Raw genomic sequence first — 19,300 nt, forward strand, 5'->3', positions numbered from 1 at the left:
CCTTAAATTTTAAACCTGTCTGTTTCTCTTTGTCCAACACCGGTAGGCCCAGGTGCAGGCTCGGTGGCTCCCACTCTTTTCCTGATGAGTGATGTCCTTGTGCTCCGCTACTTTTTCGTGACGTCAGGGGCACCACTCATTTGTCCTGGCAGCCAAAACTGCTCACTGATTTAAAGTGGCTGCAGCGGCAGTTTAAAATCAGGCAGCACAGGCTGCTATCACTTAGGAACCATGACCAGCAGCTACTGCTGCAGGATGGGATGGTCCTGCGACACCTCTGAAGACAAAAGACACACAGTTTGGAAAGTACTGTTCTACAGGATAGTCGTCTCTAAACTGAAGATACCAGGTTTTGCAAAACTGCAATTCCTAGCATGCACAGACAGCCAATGGCTTTGCAATAACTGAAGGTCCACGGTTTGTAGACCTAAGCTAAAGGGTAACAGGCTGGACATATGGGTTTTTCTTTTCTTTTTCAGCCTTACAAACTATACAACTATGCTGACAGCAGAGTCTCTTCTAAACAGGGTTGACACTCTAATTCAGTATAACAGATTAATGTGCTTCACCTTTTTGAAGAACCTGTTACAATGATATCACATGATTCTTTTCAGGAAAATCCCCAGTGTAAATCTCCTTTAAGTAAAGAAGGGAGGAGATTGTGGGGTTTCCCCCTCACTTCTGTACATATGACAACTTATTTCAGAAATACATTTTCCTATCTTTTCTATTTTCACCAAAGACAAAAACAAGAATACATTCTAGAAAGGGAACAAGGAAAACACCAGTGAAAACCATTCTCCCCATTTTTAAATGTCTCACATTCACAACAGTATTCACAAAAGTATTTTGGGGGAAAGTTAGGACTTAAAGGGGTATTCCAGGAAAAAACTTTTTATATATAAACAGATTTGTAAATTACTTCTATTAAAAAATCTTAATCCTTTCAGTACTTATGAGCTTCTGAAGTTAAGGTTGTTCTTTTCTGTCTAAATCCTCTCTGATGACACCTGTCTCGGGAAACGCCCAGTTTAGAAGAGGTTTGCTATGGGGATTTGCTTCTAAACTGGGCGTTTCCCGAGACAGGTGTCAGAGAGGATTTAGACAGAAAAGAACAACCTTAAAGGGTACCTCTCATCAAATAAACTTTTGATATATTTTAGATTAATGAATGTTGAATAACTTTCCAATAGCATGTTAATGAAAAATATGCTTCTTTCTATTGTATTTTTCCCGATCAGTCCTGGCAGCAAGCATTTCTGACTCATGCTGGACTCCAGCATGAGTCTGAAATGCTTGCTGCCAGGACTGGTAGGGAGACCCCTAGTGGTCATTTCTTCAAAGTGGAAAATTAAATAGAAAGAAGCATATTTTTTTAATAACATGCAATTGTAAAGTTATTCTGCATACATTAATCTATAATATATCAAAAGTTTTTTTGATGAGAGGTATGCTTTAACTTCAGAAGCTCATAAGTACTGAAAAGGATTAAGATTTATTAATAGAAGTAATTTACAAATCTGTTTAACTTTCTGGAGCCAGTTGATATAGATAGATCGATTAGATAGAGATATAATTCTAATATATATATATATATATATATATATATATATATATATATATATATATATAAAGTTTTTCCCTGGAATACCCCTTTAAAGAGTAATGGCATGACTGTACAGAGCTTTTTGACAGAGAATCTGTACATAACTCAATAGTTCATTGCATGCAAATCAGGCTTTAGAGCCAACTGGGCATTCCCCTCTAGAGCCCAGCACATGTTGGCCTTTTTTAACCAGTAAAGCTGCCCATGCACTTTATACTAAAGTCAGCAAAATCCGCAAATGGGTTCAGATGCCTGAGTAAGGTATATGGCGGCCTCCCGAGTCTCCACCCATACACCTCTGTTAAAGGAGTAGTAGTTTTTTTTTTTTTTTTTTGGGAAATATCAGGAATGACAGCACCTAAAAAAAATAGGGTAAACACCATTTTGATCAGCGTTTCTCACACTAACATACTTAGTGAGGGCGACACTGCAGTCAGATTCCATTTAAAAGGATACCTGAAACAGAATCATGGATATTCCATGTGTTTTGGGTAAGGTAAACTCTTCGTACTAGTACGGCATTCATACATTTTGCCTAAACCCTGTCTACCATTTACAGTTTCATCATTAAATGGTCACAAACAAAAATGTGTCACAATGGTTGATTCCATGTGAATCCCTTCTATTTGTTTCAGACATTTTTTTAAATTAGATAAAAGTAAAGTTATATTTAACATAGCTGGAGTTAACCTTTCTGTGGTGATGTTCCCAATTTGTAAGCCCTTCTACAGACAGCAGTACTGATCTGATGGGTTTCAGTGATATCTTTGGTTTTCTATCATTCCACTTCCACAAGAAGCAATAGGGAGAAGGTCTTGTGATCATGTCCAAAATAAGATCTAGCCTGGTTTTTGACAAACGTTTGGGATACGTAGCTTGTCAGATTGAAGCCTCATATTTTTTTAATGCAGGGAAAACTTCCGCGCGAGACTTTACAATGTGCCACGTTTATACAAGTGCATCCACTTCTCATGCCTCCTGGGCGCAAAATTATGAGAACACTCGACAATTCTTCCAGGGTACATAAAAAAAAATAGCAGTGCATAGTCTTGGCTGCACAATATTGAAAGAAAATACATAAAGCTGTGGGGAGACATTACAATAATTTGGGTAAAAAGGGCAGTTAAAGGGCACACACCTGACAAATTGCCGATAATAAAGTGCTCATCAGGAAGCACTGAGCTCAGGGTAAGCAAAGGGTAATGTGACCACTTCCTCATGAACCCTTATTTATGGCTGTTCATGAAGCATTAGGTCAGATACACATTTTGGCTGATAAAGAGCAGGTTTCAGTCAAGGGTTTGGGGCAGGGATCTCCAAACTGTTGACCTTCAGATGTTGCAGCAGATGTTGGGCATTCTGGGAGTTGTAGTTAGGCACAGTTTGGAGACCACCGATTTAAGACGCTGCAACTAAATATTCTCTATTTTACGATAAGTTATTTACGGAGGAAAATATGACACAGAAAAACAGACATGTATGTTGGGCAACACTGTTGACACGTTGTGAGGTAAGTGAATACTATGATGGTGGGGGAAGTCAAAGGAATGTACTGTGTAACCTATATAAGGACCATAAGGAATAGGCACAGCATTTCAGATGTGAAATAAAGATCAGACAAAGCTTTGTATGCAGAAATAGAAAATATCCCTGGTGTTAGGTTCTTAAATAAAATAGGATACCTAGTGTAAACTGGCAAGAGGAGCCTCAGTCAGGTGTGAATTCTGCTACATTTTCCAGTTTAGAGTTTTATTTTTTAAATCTCTGGACACCTTGTAATATATGTACGTACTCACCAGGGAGGGTATTATCCCGTTTTGTTTTTTTTATTTATTTATCCACTGAACTTTGAGCCATTTGGCACATTTGGTATCTACATACTGTCATTGGGTCGTAAAAGATCATAAAGTACATTGAAGAAGAAAATCCTTCATGCAGAGTAGGAAAATGCATGACATTTGACCAACAATCTTGGGTTAGTAAACATCATGTGACTAACTATATAAATAACAAAAAGGTTAAAAATGAGTGTTGACCCTTTAAAAAATGATGTGGAAGAAATTATAGAAGGGGATCAGGAAAAAGCAAATATATTAAACAAATTCTTCTCCACTGTATTCACCGAGGAAAGTGAAATGCCAGGTGAAATACAGCGAGATAAGGTAAACTCCCCAGTACAGGTCACCTGTCTAACCCAGGAAGAAGTACAGTGCCGCCTACAAAAAAAATAAAATAAAAATAGACAAATCACCAGGCCCAGATGGCATTCACTCCCGTGTTCTAAAGGAATTAAGTAATGTAATAGACAGACCCCTATTTCTTAATATTCAAGGACTCTATAGTGACAGGGACTGTTCCCCAGGACTGGCACATGGCAAATGTTGTGCCAATATTTAAAAAGGGGTGAAAAATCAACCCTGGGAATTATAGACCTGTTAGTTTAACCTGTTGTATGTAAATTGTTTAAGGATTTTCTAAGAGATGCTATTTTGGAGTATCTTGATAAAAATAAATATATGACCCCATATCATGGATTTATGAGGGATCGATCCTGTCAAACTAACCTGATCAGCTTTTATGAGGAGGTGAGCTCCAGACATGGGGCAATCGCTGGATGTCGTATATCTGGATTTTTCCAAATAATTTGATACGGTGCCACATAAAAGGTTGGTGCATACAATGAGAAGAATTGGGCTGGGGGAGAATGTGTGCAAGTGGATAACTGGCTCAGAGGGTGGTTATTAATGGTACTTATTCTGATTGGGTGACTGTTACTAGTGGGGTACCACAGGGGTCAGTCTTGGGTCCTTTTCTATTTAATATATTCATTAATGACCTTGTAGAGGGGTTGAATAGTAAAGTATCAATCTTTGCAGATGATACTAAACTCTGTAAAGTGGTAAACATAATAGAGGACAGTGCACTGTTATAAATGGATCTGGATAGGTTGGATGTTTCGGCTGGGAAGTGGCAGATGAGGTTCAACACTGATAAATGTAAGGTATTGCACATGGGGAAGAAAATGACCCCTAGTGGTCATTTCTTCAAAGTGAAAAATTAAATAGAAAGAAGCATATTTTTTTTAATAACATGCAATTGTAAAGTTATTCTGCATACATTAATCTATAATATATCAAAAGTTTTATTGATGAGAGGTACCCTTTAACTAAGACTCCCAAGTCCTTTTCCACGTCAGTCGTCCCAAGTGTTCTCCCACAGTGTGTCTGCTCACGTATTGCCGCACCGAGCAGGCACATCCTTTGGTGGTGGATCCACAGCGTAAAATATGCTGTGGATCTGCTTGTCTGAACGTACCCTTATGGTTGCCAAAGTAGGATGTCCCCTTCAATTATAACAGAGATCTCCTAAAAAGTGTGGCTTCTGGCCTTAGCACAGTGATGTCCAAGCTGTGGCAAAAATACAAATCCCGACATGCTTTGCAAATCTTAGCATGCCCAGACAGCCTGTCTGGGCATGCTGGGAGTTGTATTTTTGCAACAGTTTGGCCTGCCTTAGAACACCATTAGGTAGTCACCCATTCACTAGAATGGAGATATAGAAGGTGATGTAGCTTTCTGAACTTTGGCACTACACATCACCATAATGTGGTCATTGTTGGGGAGATTTATCAAAACCTGGCCAGAGGAAGAGTTGCTGAGTTGCCCATAGCAACCAATCACATTGCTTCTTTCATTTTGCAGAGGCCTTGTTAAAAATGAAAGAATTTATGATTGGTTGCTATGGGCAACTTCTCTAGACAGGTTTTGATAAATCTCCAAAAGAGTAAGATTAGCTCACTAAAACTTAGCATTTAATAATAACAGCATAAAATAGTAGTCCTCAAGAAAATATCAATCAACACCAAAAATACACATTGGGTGTAATGCCAGGGCCATTAGCCAATGGACCCAGTCAAATAGCGCGTTTCCTATAATAATAATAAGTGTCACCAGATAAGACACAAATAATGCAGTAATCAATCCCGACGCGTTTCCCCCCCTCCTATATGGATATTTAGGAGCAATGCGGGGTTCATCAGGGGAATGGATAGGAAACCAAAGAAATACTTTATACTCTGGCAATAAGTCTGTATGTGCCAGCTATATAAATGATAAACCGGTCCGATAGTGACCACTCAGACCCAAAGGAAAGTAGTCCTCCTGGCTGTTACTGTCCAGAGGGAATCACATGTATTCACCGACCAGGAGGGATCTGCATCTGGTCACTGGCTACCTATACCGTGCATCGCTAATTGGGACCTCCATACCGGGTCTTGGCTAGGAGGACTACTTTCCGTGGGTCTGAGTGAGTGGTCCCTATCGGACCGGTTTATCATTTATATAGCTGGCACTTACAGACTTATTGCCAGAGTATCAAGTATTTCTTTGGTTTCCTATCCATTCTCCTGATGAACCCCGCATTGCTCCTAAAAATCCATATAGGAGGGGGGGGAAACGCGTCGGGATTGATTACTGCATTATTTGTGTCTTATCTGGTGACACTTATTGTCATTATAGGAAACGCGCTATTTGACTGGGGCCATTGGCTAATGGCCCTGGCATTACACCCAATGTGTATTTTTGGTGTTGATAAATTTTTTCTTGAGGACTACTATTTTATGCTGTTATTATTAAATGCTAAGTTTTAGTGAGCTAATCTTACTCTTCTGTGAATTTTTGTCCATTGGCTCCGCATACATCTGTATATCTGTGAATTTGCAGTGACATTTTGATAAATCTCCCCAATATATCTCATTGTAGGTATAAGGATTTTAGCTTAAAGTTGTCTTTACTTCTTTAAATAGAACTTAATCCCTTTAAGATACTTGTATTAAAGTCAATATTTGGGGTTTCAATTCCTCATAGTGATCTCTGCTTCTTGGTCTTGGGTAGTACTTCCATTCAGATGCTGAACATACCGTGACCTAGTGCTGCCCACACATAGTTTGGTATCGGTGTAAGTTATCCCCGAGAGCACAAATCTCTCTCGTCCTGAACTCAAGTCTTAGTATGTTGCCATGAATCAGTGTAGGTAAGAGCCATCAGATAGAAGTAGTATCAAGACTGTTTTCATCAGCCCTATGGCTTATGTTTATAATAGAATCCACATCACATTCACAACACTGCAACATGGAGTCCAAAAGGACCCAAATGACTTATAAAAAGGGTCCAACCCTGACGTCCATACGTAAGAGGGAGTTTTCAGCCAAAAAAAATTGTGACAGATATAGAGTTTGGGTGATATGACTTAAAGGGGTACTCCGCTGCTCAGCATTTGGAACAAAATGTTCCGAATGCTTAGAGCCGGGAGCTCGTGATGTCAGCCCCGCCCCTCATGATGTCACACCCCGCCCCCTTAATGCAAGTCTATGGGAGGGGGCATGACGCGGCAGGGCTATGACGTCACGAGCTCCCGGTGCTGGCTCTAAGCATTCGGAACATTTTGTTCCAACCGCTGAGCAGCGGAGTACCCCTTTAAGATTGTGTGAACTATAATTTGTGGATAATGGACTGTGAAGTAAAAAAAAAAAAAAAAAATAAAAATTTTCTTCTTTTTTTTAAATTACAATCCATGAATCACTTGATTGTGCCAATATCGTGACCATTGTAAAAAAAACAAAAAATGTAAAAAAAAAATGTAAAAATAAAATATATAACCGCATGCAGTGCTATTGTTCTATTGTTCTAAATTTAACAAAATCTGCATGGAAGCTTTTATCGCTCATGTGAACAGAGCCATAGTAGTAGATCTGCTTGACCACTGTAAGGTGAAGATCTTGAAAATGGTTACTCATTGAAACAAAGTTACGCAACTGTTTATTCTACAGTGGTTAATCTTTATTTACATGACTAAATAGTGACACATAACAAGAATGACATCGTAGTCAACAGTTGCAGTTACTAGGTACTAATACTTTGCTACAGTGTACATACAAAAAAAAATAAAAAAAAGTATATATATTTTCCTTTTAACAATAATAATAATAATAATCATAAGGGAGCATTCACATGAATGTAGGGAGCAAGGCACGACGTCAACATAAAGATGCTGGGCTGGAGATCGCGGAGGGTCCCAGTGGCCGGATCCCCCCCCCCCACCGCAATCAAACATCTTATTCCCTATCCTAGGCTTTCGGTCATAAACACATATACATACTAGCAGTGGTACATACTGCCAGCGAAGCAATGCAACCCCTAACCACTGCAAGGACTAGGTAAGGTGCCATCTCCCTACACATTTATATCCATGCTTGCAGGTTATTATCAATTCCCTCACACTCAAAAGGAGAACTTATAAATTAAAACAGGGGTTGCCCAATTTTTTTTAAACGTAAGTGGCTGGCAGTAGGGCTATAGAATAACTATGGCATACTCACCTATCCTGGTCCAGTGTCTGCGCTCCATTCTGCCCCAAAGCTTTTGTTTACGTACTTTGATGACTGTCCTGCCTCTTCTGATGACGTTCTGATCCTGCTGTAGCGGATAAGTAAACAAAAGGCAGAACAAGGCACGGACACCGGACCGGCAGAGTATTGTATAGTTATTTTACAGCCCTGTCAGCTGCTTACCTTTAATATAAACCAGTCAACCCCTTCATGCAATTCTTAGACCAGAGAATCAGTACTCTGTAGGAGGGAAAAGTGATACCCTGATTTGGTGAAGCGAAGTCTGAGGTAAATGAAGCAGATCTCATCTACAGAAATGGAGACAAAGGACACTACAGCCTCATTTCCCACCTGTTGGAGCAAGTCCTGTGTACACTACATTACTGAATGCATAGCTTACTGTATTCCAGATGGCATCCGATTAAAAGGCCTGGCACCTGCTCAAATCTCTTCCAGTGGGAAACTGGCATGAAATATTTATAGGTCATTTCTTAAGTATTAGTAAGAGCACATGGTCCTGCCAGATATATGGCCTGATGGGATAACAGCGCACAAGACGTTTGGTTCAGCACTATGTTCACTTCCTCGTATTTCCGTCACACAGTTTATTTTTATCTGTGACCTCCTTACTGGCCACTAGACGGGAATGTCATGTGAGCAGATACTGATCGCCGACTGATTTATTTACTTAGACTAAACACACACACACACACATACACACATATATGTGTATATAATATGAGGCCACCTTATCGCGGTGGGACGGTCCAAGCTATTTGGAGCTAAGTGCCTCACTATCTCATAGTTTCACATTTGCATCTATTACACCATAGCTGTATAGCTCTCCATGCTGCTGCATTCTTTTGTGTGTGTATATATATATATATATATATATATATATATATATATATATATATTCTATTCAATATGCAGGTTCACATTTATTAGTCAATAAGCGGCCAGTATTCTGCCTATTGCATAGTGTATAAGGTCGCTTGGCTTTATCATCAGATCATTTCTGCACATGAAGAGAACAATTCCATTAAGAGAAATTTATATTAGGAAATCACGGAAACAATTTCCTAATAAAGCTGTAGAATCTAATTAACTGCAGTGTGTAATACAGTATGAGGTTATTCTTCTATTAAGGACACAGACCATTTTGGCCTTGAGGACACAACCAGGTTTCATTTTTGTTTTTTCCATCCTCGCCTTTTAAGAGCCATAACCCTTAAAAATGTTTTATCCACAAACAAATATGAGGGCTTGTTTTTTGCAGGGCCAAGTGTACTGCGATGCAATGGCATCTTTAATTTCACCATAAAATGTATGGCAACACAAATTTTACAACTTTTGTTTTTACGTAGTGCACTTTATGGTAAAGCTGTAGTACCAAATAAGCATGTTAAAAATTGTGCTACTCAGACCCCCTATAACTTGTTTATTTATTTATTTTTATGCCGAGTCATATAAGGGCTCATTTTTTGCGCCATGATTTGTAGTTTTTAATCAGTACCATTTTGAAATATTTTTTAATATTAATTTTATACTTTTAAGTCCCCATAGCAGCCTTCTAATAGCAATCATTAGCTGCTTTATACTGTTCAATACTATGTTGTTACATAGTATTGATCAGTACTATTGGCCATCTTCTGGTACAGCCTGTCTCTGCAGGCTGCACAAGATGATTTGCCATCCTGCATGCCAGAAGCTGCTAAGAGACCTCTGGCAGCCTTTTGTGCTCATCAGACCCCTGCTATTGCACTGCAGGGATCCAACAAGCCCACTCAAAATCCATTTTCAGTATAGATGATGTGATCTGCATTTAACATGGCATCTATAGAGTTAATGATCATCTGCTGATAAAAGCCAGAACTCACCTGCTGAAATTTAACCGCTATTAAGCTAGTGCAGAGCCATACATTTCGGGTGCCCCCCTTAAAGCCGTAGTCCACCACTAGACATGTTATTCCCTATCCAAAGGTTAGGGGATAACATGTCTGATTGCCAGGGAAGTGGGGGGTCATTCTGCTGGGCACCCCACCCAGTCATCTGGTGCACGGAGTGAACACTGCTCCATGCCAGACCACTAGCGATCACAGTCGCCAGGCCCCCTCCATCCATGGCGTGAACCAGGCTTCTGTGACTGTTACAACGCAGCGCTGGCCCAGAGATCTCGGGGGGTTCCAGCGATCAGACCCTCATGATCAGACATGTTATCTCCTATCCTTTGAAAAAGAAAAGCATGTCTAGGGGCAGAGTACCCCTTTCAAATGTTAAGCCATATACTATTAGAATATAATTTTCAATCCAGTCATTTTGGAGAGAGAAAAAAAATAAAAATAAATAAATAAATAAAATAATAATGTACTAGCAGAGCGGTTTAGTGGGGAAAAAAAGTCAAAGGATGATATTATCTTATACCTGTCTTTATTTGGTGGACCCGTATAAACTTTTCATCACTATAGGTGCCCGAAGACTAGATAGCGGTGTGGCTGAGCGTGCATGCATTTTTTAATAGGGAGAGGGACAGCATCTTATCTCCCACAGGAACTAAAGGGTCCTAATACACAGGACAATTATCAGCCAAACGGGACAATATTGCCAGCGATCAATGATCAAGCAAACACTTGTTAGTTGGTCATGTCATTTTAACAGGTGAAACATTTTTTTTATTAATTATCAGCTGCACCTTTATCAATGTAATTGGAAGGCACAGGGCCAACAATTGATGGCAACAAAGGGCCACATGAACTAAGCGATCCAGAAATCGTGCTCATGTAAAGGCTCCGTATAGACGCTGCAATCTATGAAATCCGCATTCATTCACAGCATAAAGTCAAAACATTAAGCTCAAATCCCTCAATAGCCAAGTAGAGGATCAGGAAGCCCTCACACAAACATGGGAGCCGGTTCTACTTGAATAGGTGGGTTCAGATGGCATTCATCTAGTGCAGTGGTCCCCAAACTGTGGCCCTCCAGATGTTGCAAAACTACAACTTCCAGCATGCCTGGACAGCCAACGGCTGTCCAGGCATGCTGGGAATTGTAGTTTAGCATCATCTGGAGGGCCACAGTTTGGGGACCACTGATCTAGTGTGTATGGGCATTGTAATCTCTATTAGGTCCATGAAATGACTAACAATTTTGCTATGATTGGCATTTAATATGCAGGAATCTGCCTCAAAATATCCTTGAAAATCTGTCAGAGCTTATTATCCAGACTCCGGGCTTACAAGGAGCGTCACAGTCTTACCATTGATACTTTAATATAAAAATTAGGTAAGGGTGCCTACAGGGTGGTCTCAAATGCCACAAGTGCCCAGGATTCCCATGTGTCCCATCACAGCTGCCTACTGCCTGTGATTGACGCCTCACAATAGGATGGCACAGAAATGACAGCGCAGAGGCTGCCAGGCACAGGCAGAAGGAGGTGGCAAGAGGGGATGGGAATCCTGGTGCACGCAGCACTCAGAACCCCCCTGTGGGTACTTGCACCTACTTTGCATACTACTTTAAAAATAGCGATTTCCTGGGCTCAACTGCACAAGATCAACGAATCAACTGTCTGTATCCAGCAACTGATCCCCTTTAGAGTAGGATCACATGTGCCGTATCTTGCTGCTGCGTATTTTCCTATCCAATGAAGTCAATGCGCAGCAGAATATGCAGCCAATTTTGTTACCTATTGACTTGGGTCAGAAAATACACAGCAGCAAATACGCAGCAGAATATGACATGTGATCAATAAATACCAGATTGTTTGTGTGGCCTGGGCGGGATGTAGAGACAAATATCATAAAGAGTTTTATCTTTAAAGTAGTGTTTTCCAAACAGTGTGTCTCCAGCTGTTGCAAAACTACAATTCCCAGCATGCCCGGACATGATGGGATTTGTTGTTGTTGCAGCTGCAGGAAACACACTGTTTGGAAAACACTACTTTAAAGGGAACTGGTCATCACTGGTCCCTGGCAAGTACCCCCTGCCAGCCTTGACTGAGATTTTGCCCTATGCCCAAACAGTTAGCGATAAATCAAGGCCAAAGGGGCCGGTAAATGCTGCCCAATGACTCGTATATCAGGCAGCATGAAAGCTATGACAGGTTACCTGTCTTTTACACAGGGCGATTATCGGCTAATAGAATTCTCGTAGGACCATATGTTCCCGCTCATCGCTCCATATAAGAGTTTACTAGTCATGTGACTGTTATACAGGAATATAAATCTAGGAATGTGCGGCAGACAGGAGGATCACACGGGATGGTTTGTGGCTATTTATTCCTGACAGAGCAAACTCCGGAAACGGGTCTTTCAGTGAGTTTTAATCAACTTGTATATAGTCAATGAGAAATAAGACTATACAGTGACCCCCCCCCCCCCCCCCCCCCCTCGACCTACGATGGCCCCGACATACGATAATTTCAAGATGCGATGGCCTCTCAGAGGCAGAATCAACATACGATGCTTTTGTATGTCGGGGCCATCGCATAAACGGCTATCCGGCAGCGCAGACTGCTTCAGCTGCCACCGGATAGTCATTTACGGTGCCCCGTGTGGTCCGCTGACGATCACTTACCTGTCCTCGGAGCTCAGGATCGTCCTTTTCGGGATCCCCTGCATCGCTGGCGCTCTCCATCGTAGTCATCACGTCACTGCACACGCCGTCCCGTCATCCAATTGGAGCAGCGTGCGTAGACGTGACGGCGGTGACTGAGAGCGAGGATCCCGGGGAAGCAGAGACATTCCGGAGCGTCAGGGACACCCCAGGGACGCTGTGACAGCGATGGAGGGCGACATCCAGGGCAGCGGTGACTGTCCGGAGCGGTGGGGACACGCGAGTATAACGTCCTATACTTTACATTGCACGGATCCCTCAACAAACCATGGTCCATTTGGAACGGATTACCATCGTATGTTGAGGGACCACTGTAATCTGCCCATGTGAAAGGGACAGTAAGGGCCCTATAAGGACATGTTCACACATTGGAATAATTCTGTGGAAGAATTCTACCAGAAATTCTGTTGAAATTTACTTGAGTTGGATTCCGCTGTCCCATTCCCACAGTTGAATCTCTGTGGCAGCAAATCCTCCACGGACACTCTGCATTTCACAAAATTTAAAGACTGTCTTAAAGGAGTAGTGCAGTGAAAAAATAACCTATCCCCTATCCAAAACAAAGGGGATAAGTTATAGATTGCAGGGGGTCCGACGGCTGGGACCCCCCCCCCCCCCCCTGTGATCTCCTGAATGGGCCCCTGCATTCTGCCGGAAGTAGCCGTTCCGACCCCCGCAGGACAACCCCCCCATGTATCTCTATGGGATACATTGAGGGGGCGTGTCAGCCGGCGCTCTGTGCGGGGGTCAGAACGACTGCTTCCAGCAGAATGCCAGGCCGCGTTCAGCAGATCGTGGGAGGATGTTATTTTATGACGGGAGAATGAACGGAAGAAACAGTGCATGCACACTCTCTCCTGTTACTATCTTCCGTCACAAAATAATGTCCGTTATTAATAACGGGCTATAACGGGTTAAAATGGATAATGTAAAAATCCCATAGACTATAATGGGATTTTCTAAACGGCCTTATGGGATATATAAATCGGATGAATTTTATAGTGTTAAAGGGGCCTTACCCATCCACACCTTCCTGGGCAAGGGCAAGTGACCGCACACTCAGCCAGTCACCGAGAAGCAAAGATGTTAAAGGGGTACTCCAGTGGAAAACTTTTTTTATTTATTTATTTTTTATTTTAAATCAACTGGTGCGAGAAAGTTAAACAGATTGGTAAATTACTTCTATTAAAAAAATCTTAATCCAGTACTTATTAGCTGCTGAATACTACAGAGGAAATTCTTTTCTTTTTGGAACACAGAGCTCTCGGCTAACATCACAAGCACAGTGCTCTCTGCTGACATCTCTGCAAATTTTAGGAACTCTCCAGAGCAGCATATGTTTTCTATGGGGATTTTCTCCTACTTTGGACAGTTCTTAAAATGTACAGAGATGTCAGCAGAGAGCACTGTGGTCATGAAGTCAACAGAGAGCTCTGTGGTCCAAAAAGAAAAGAATTTCCTCTGTAGTATTCAGCAGCTAATAAATACTGGAAGGATTAAGATTTGTTTTATAGAAACAATTTACAAATCTGTTTAACTTTCTGGCAGTATTTGATTTAAAAAAAAAAAAAAAAAAAAAAAAAAAAAAAAAGTTTCCATTGGAGTACCCCTTTAACCCCACAATAGGTCACATCCCATATATTGTGTCATAAGTTCAGTTCCCTGGAGTACCCCTTTAAAATCTAAGTTGATCACAGAGTTGTCCTAGCTCAATGTGATGCTGTCTACATTTAGTAGCAGTTGCCTCCTTCATGCACCAGTGTTTCCCAACCAGGGTGCCTTCAGCTGTTGCAAAACTACAACTCCCAGCATGCCCAGACAGCCAAAGGCTGTCTGGGCATGCTGGGAGTTGTAGTTTTGCAACAGCAGGAGGCACACTGGTTGGGAAACATTGCTCTAATGTACAACGATCATGAGGCTTATAAGACCCCAGAGTCTGTCAGCTGACACCTGAGAACAGCTCGCACTCTTGCCTGCTGGTACTTGTAGTATCACGCATTACATAAAGATAGCACCTACCGGGGCGGGTCGCTCTTCTCTGCCCATATGCATGTTCTGTACCGCCCGGATGAGCAGTTCATGTTCCGGCGGGCCCCGTTCTCTCCCGGTGGCCGCGAAGCCCTCCAGCAGTTCCAATACGCGCACCACCTGCGGGACCACCCCGGCCACCGACTCCGGGCCGTAGTGCTCGGTCAGCTTCTGCAGCTCGGAGCCCAGGCTCTTGGCCATACTGTACACATCCTCCAGGGACAGCGCGTCCGGGGCCCTCAGCCACACTCGCTCCATATCGCCGCTGTCCGCCGCCACCGGAGCTGTCATGCCACTTAAAAGGCAGACTCTGTAGCCCCGCCCACAAACAACAAGACACCCACTCACTGTTCGGCTCCTGGTCCCGCCCACATTCTCGGCACCGCCCACTGCTTGACCTTCGGCGCGTTCCGCCAGAGCTCCCCGCGCGCGCTGCACGTCCCCAATGTAACCTATTTACTACTCCCGGGAACCGAGCATCGCTAATATACCCCCATATACAGTTCGCAATGGTAAAATATGTATAGGCAAACAGCAAGAGATCATTACTGTTTAACCCCTTGGAATCAAAATCTGTTTATATGGAAAAACATTAACCTTTTTAACCCCTTAAGGATTTAGGGGTTTTCCGTGTTTTCACTTTAGTTGTTTCCTCCTTACCTTTAAAAAAATCATAACCCTTTCAATTTTGCACCTAAAAATCCATATTATGGCTTATTTTTTGCGCCACCAATTCTATTTTGTAATGACGTCAGTCATTTTACCCAAAAATCTACGGCGAAACGGAAAAAAAAAATCACTGTGCGACATAATTGAATAAAAAATTCCATTTTGTAACTTTTAGGCGCTTCCATTTCTACGTAGTGTATTTTTTGGTAAAAATGACACCTTGTCTTTATTCTGTAGGTCCATACGGTTAAAATGATCCCCTACTTATATAGGTTTGATTTTGTCATACTTCTGGAAAAAATCATAACTACATGCAGGAAAATGTATATGTTTAAAAATGTCATCTTCTGACTCCTATAACTTTTTTGTTTTTCCGCGTTTGTGGTGGTATGAGGGCTAATTTTTTGCGCCGTGATCTGAAGTTTTTAGCGATATAATTTTTGTATTGATCGGACCTATTGATCGCTTATTATTCATTTTTATATAATATAAAAAGTGGCCAAAAATACGCTATTTTGGACTTTGGAATTTTTTGGCGCGTACACCATTGACCTTGCGGTTTAATTAATTATATATTTTTATAATTCATACATTTTCTCACGCGGCGATACCACATATGTTTATTTTTATTTACAGTTTTTTTAATGTATGATGTGTGTGTATGTACTGTATGTAGGATGTATGAATAATGTGTGTGTATGCACTGTATGTATGGTGTATGTATGATGTGTGTATGTACTGTATGTATGATGTGTGTGTATGTACTGTATGTATAATGTGTGTATGTACTGTATGTATGGTGTATGTATGATGTGTGTGTATGTACTGTATGTATAATGTGTGTATGTATGGTGTATGTATGAGGTGTGTATGTACTGTATGTATGGTGTATTTATGATATGTGTGTATGTACGATGTATGAATGATGTGTGTATGTACTGACTGTATGGTGTGTTTGATGTGTGTATGTACTGTATGCATGGTGTATGTGTGTATGTACTGTATGTACTGTATGTATGTATGATGTGTGTATGATGTGTGTGTATGTACTGTATGTATGGTGTATGTATGATGTGTGTATGTACTATATGTATGGTGTATGTATGATGTGTGTATGTATGAGGTGTGTGTATGTACGGTATGTATGATGTGTGTATGTATAATGTGTGTATGTACTGTATTTATGGTGTATGTATGATGTGTGTACTGTATGTATGGTGTATGTATGATGTGTGTGTATGTACTGTATGTATAATGTGTGTGTGTGTACTGTATGTATGGTGTATGTATGATGTGTGTGTATGTACTGTATGTATAATGTGTGTGTATGTACTGTATGTATGGTGTATGTATGATGTGTGTATGTACGATGTATGAATGATGTGTGTGTATGTACTGTATGTATGGTGTGTACTGTATGTATGATGTGTGTATGATGTGTGCGTATGTACTATATGTATGGTGTATGTATGATGTGTGTATGTATGAGGTGTGTGTATGTACTGTATGTATGATGTGTGTATGTACTGTATGTATAATGTGTGTATGTACTGTATGTATGGTGTATGTATGATGTGTGTACTGTATGTATGGTGTATGTATGATGTGTGTGTATGTACTGTATGTATAATGTGTGTATGTACTGTATGTATGGTGTATGTATGATGTGTGTATGTACGATGTATGAATGATGTGTGTGTATGTACTGTATGTATGGTGTATGTATGATGTGTGTATGCACTGTATGTATAATGTGTGTGTGATGTGTGTAAGTACTGTATGTATGATGTATGAATGATGTGTGTGTATGTACTGTATGTATAATGTGTGATGTGTGTATGTACTGTATGTATGGTGTATGTTTAATGTGTGTGTATGATGTATGTATGATGTGTGTATGTACTGTATGTATGATGTATGTATGATGTGTGTATGTACTGTACGTATGGTGTATGTATGATGTGTGTATGTACTGTATGTATGATGTATGAATGATGTGTGTGTGTATGAATGATGTGTGTAATCAACATGTATGTATAATGTGTGGATATGTGTGTAAGCTACGAGGATGTATGTATGATGTGTGGAGATGTATTATGCGGGATCTGGAGGTGGGGGGTGTATGTATGATGTGTTTATGTATGTATATGTATGATGTGTACGTATGTGTGTGTATGTATGTATTATGCTTGTGTGGAGGGGGCGGAGACGTATGTATGTATGATGTGTGTATGTATGATATATGAATGATGTTTGTGTGTATAAATGATAGATATGTGTGTAAGCAACATGTATGTATGTATGATGTGTGGAGATGTGTATAAGCTAGAAGGATGTATGTATGATGTGTGGAGATGTATTACGTGGGGGATCTGGAGGTGGCGGTGTATGTATGATGTGTATGTATTATGCATGTGGGGGAGGCAGAGGGCGGCATGTGTATGTATAATGTGTGTATGTACTGTATGTATGGTGTATGAATGATGTGTGTATGTATGAATGATAGATGTGTGTAAGCAACATGTATATATGATCTGTAGAGATGTGTGTAAGCTAGAAGGATGTACAGTGGGGATCAAAAGTTTGGGCACCCCAGGTAAAAATGTGTATTAATGTGCATAAAGAAGCCAAGGAAAGATGGAAAAATCTCCAAAAGGCATCAAATTACAGATTAGACATTCTTATAATATGTCAACAAAAGTTAGATTTTATTTCCATCATTTACACTTTCAAAATAACAGAAAACTAAAAAAAAAATATGGCGTCTGCAAAAGTTTGGGCACCCTGCAGAATTTATAGCATGCACTGCCCCCTTTGCAAAGCTGAGACCTGCCAGTGTCATGGATTGTTCTCAATCATCATTTGGGAAGACCAGGTGATGTCAATCTCAAAGGTTTTAAATGCCCAGACTCATCTGACCATGCCCCAACAATCAGCACCATGGGTTCTTCTAAGCAGTTGTCTAGAAATCTGAAACTGAAAATAGTTGATGCTCACAAAGCTGGAGAAGTCTACAAGAAGATAGCAAAACATCTTCAGATGTCAATATCCTCTGTTCGGAATGTAATTAAGAAATGGCAGTCATCAGGAACAGTGGAAGTTAAAGCAAGGATCTGGAAGACCAAGAAAAATATCAGACAGAACAGCTCGCAGGATTGTGAGAAAAACAACTCAAAACCCATGTTTGACTGCACAATCCCTCCAGAAAGATCTGGCAGACACTGGAGTTGTGGTACACTATTCCACTATAAAGAGATACTTGTACAAATATGGTCTTCATGGAAGATTCATCAGAAGAAAACCTCTTTTATGTCCTCACCACAAAAATCAGCGTTTGAACTTTGCAAACGAACATATAGATAAGCCTGATGCATTTTGGAAACAAGTTATGTGGACCGATGAGGTTAAAATTGAACTTTTTGGCCAGAATGAGCAAAGGTACCTTTGGAGAAGAAGGGGAACAGAATTTAATGAAAAGAACCTCTGTCCAACTGTTAAGCATGGGGGTGGATCAATGCTTTGGGGTTGTATTGCAGCCAGTGGCACAGGGAACATCTCACGAGTAGAAGGAAAAATGGATTCAATAAAATTTCAGCAAATTTTGGATGCTAACTTGATGCCATCTGTGAAAAAGCTGAAGTTAAAGAGAGGATGGCTTCTACAAATGGATAATGATCCTAAACACACCTCGAAATCCACAGGGGATTACATCAAGTTTTTGCCAAGGTTTTGCCATGGCCTTCACAATCTCCTGACCTCAACATAATTGAAAATCTATGGACAGACCTTAAAAGAGCAGTGCGTGACAGACAGCCCAGAAATCTTAAAGAACTGGAAGACTTTTGTAAGGAAGAATGGGCAAAGATACCTCAAACAAGAATTGAAAGACTCTTGGCTGGCTACAAAAAGCGTTTACAAGCTGTGATACTTGCCAAAGGGGCAGTACAAGATATTAACTCTGCAGGGTGCCCAAACTTTTACAGACACCATTTTTTTGT

At 40.8% G+C, this 19,300-nt stretch overlaps 1 protein-coding gene across 1 annotated transcript in view; it reads right to left on the minus strand.

Annotated features, from left to right (window-relative positions):
- Window positions 1-14,949, minus strand: part of RILP (Rab interacting lysosomal protein) — a 45,662-nt gene extending 30,713 nt beyond the window's left edge. Inside the window, exon 1 of the mRNA XM_056558688.1 lies at window positions 14,625-14,949. Within this exon, the coding sequence (XP_056414663.1) occupies window positions 14,625-14,924 (300 nt within the window). The 5' untranslated portion in view covers window positions 14,925-14,949. The remainder of the gene's footprint in view (window positions 1-14,624) is intronic.
- Window positions 14,950-19,300: the final 4,351 nt, after the last annotated feature.

The sequence above is a fragment of the Hyla sarda genome, chromosome 2 (assembly GCF_029499605.1).
Source record: "Hyla sarda isolate aHylSar1 chromosome 2, aHylSar1.hap1, whole genome shotgun sequence".
Taxonomy (NCBI): domain Eukaryota; kingdom Metazoa; phylum Chordata; class Amphibia; order Anura; family Hylidae; genus Hyla; species Hyla sarda.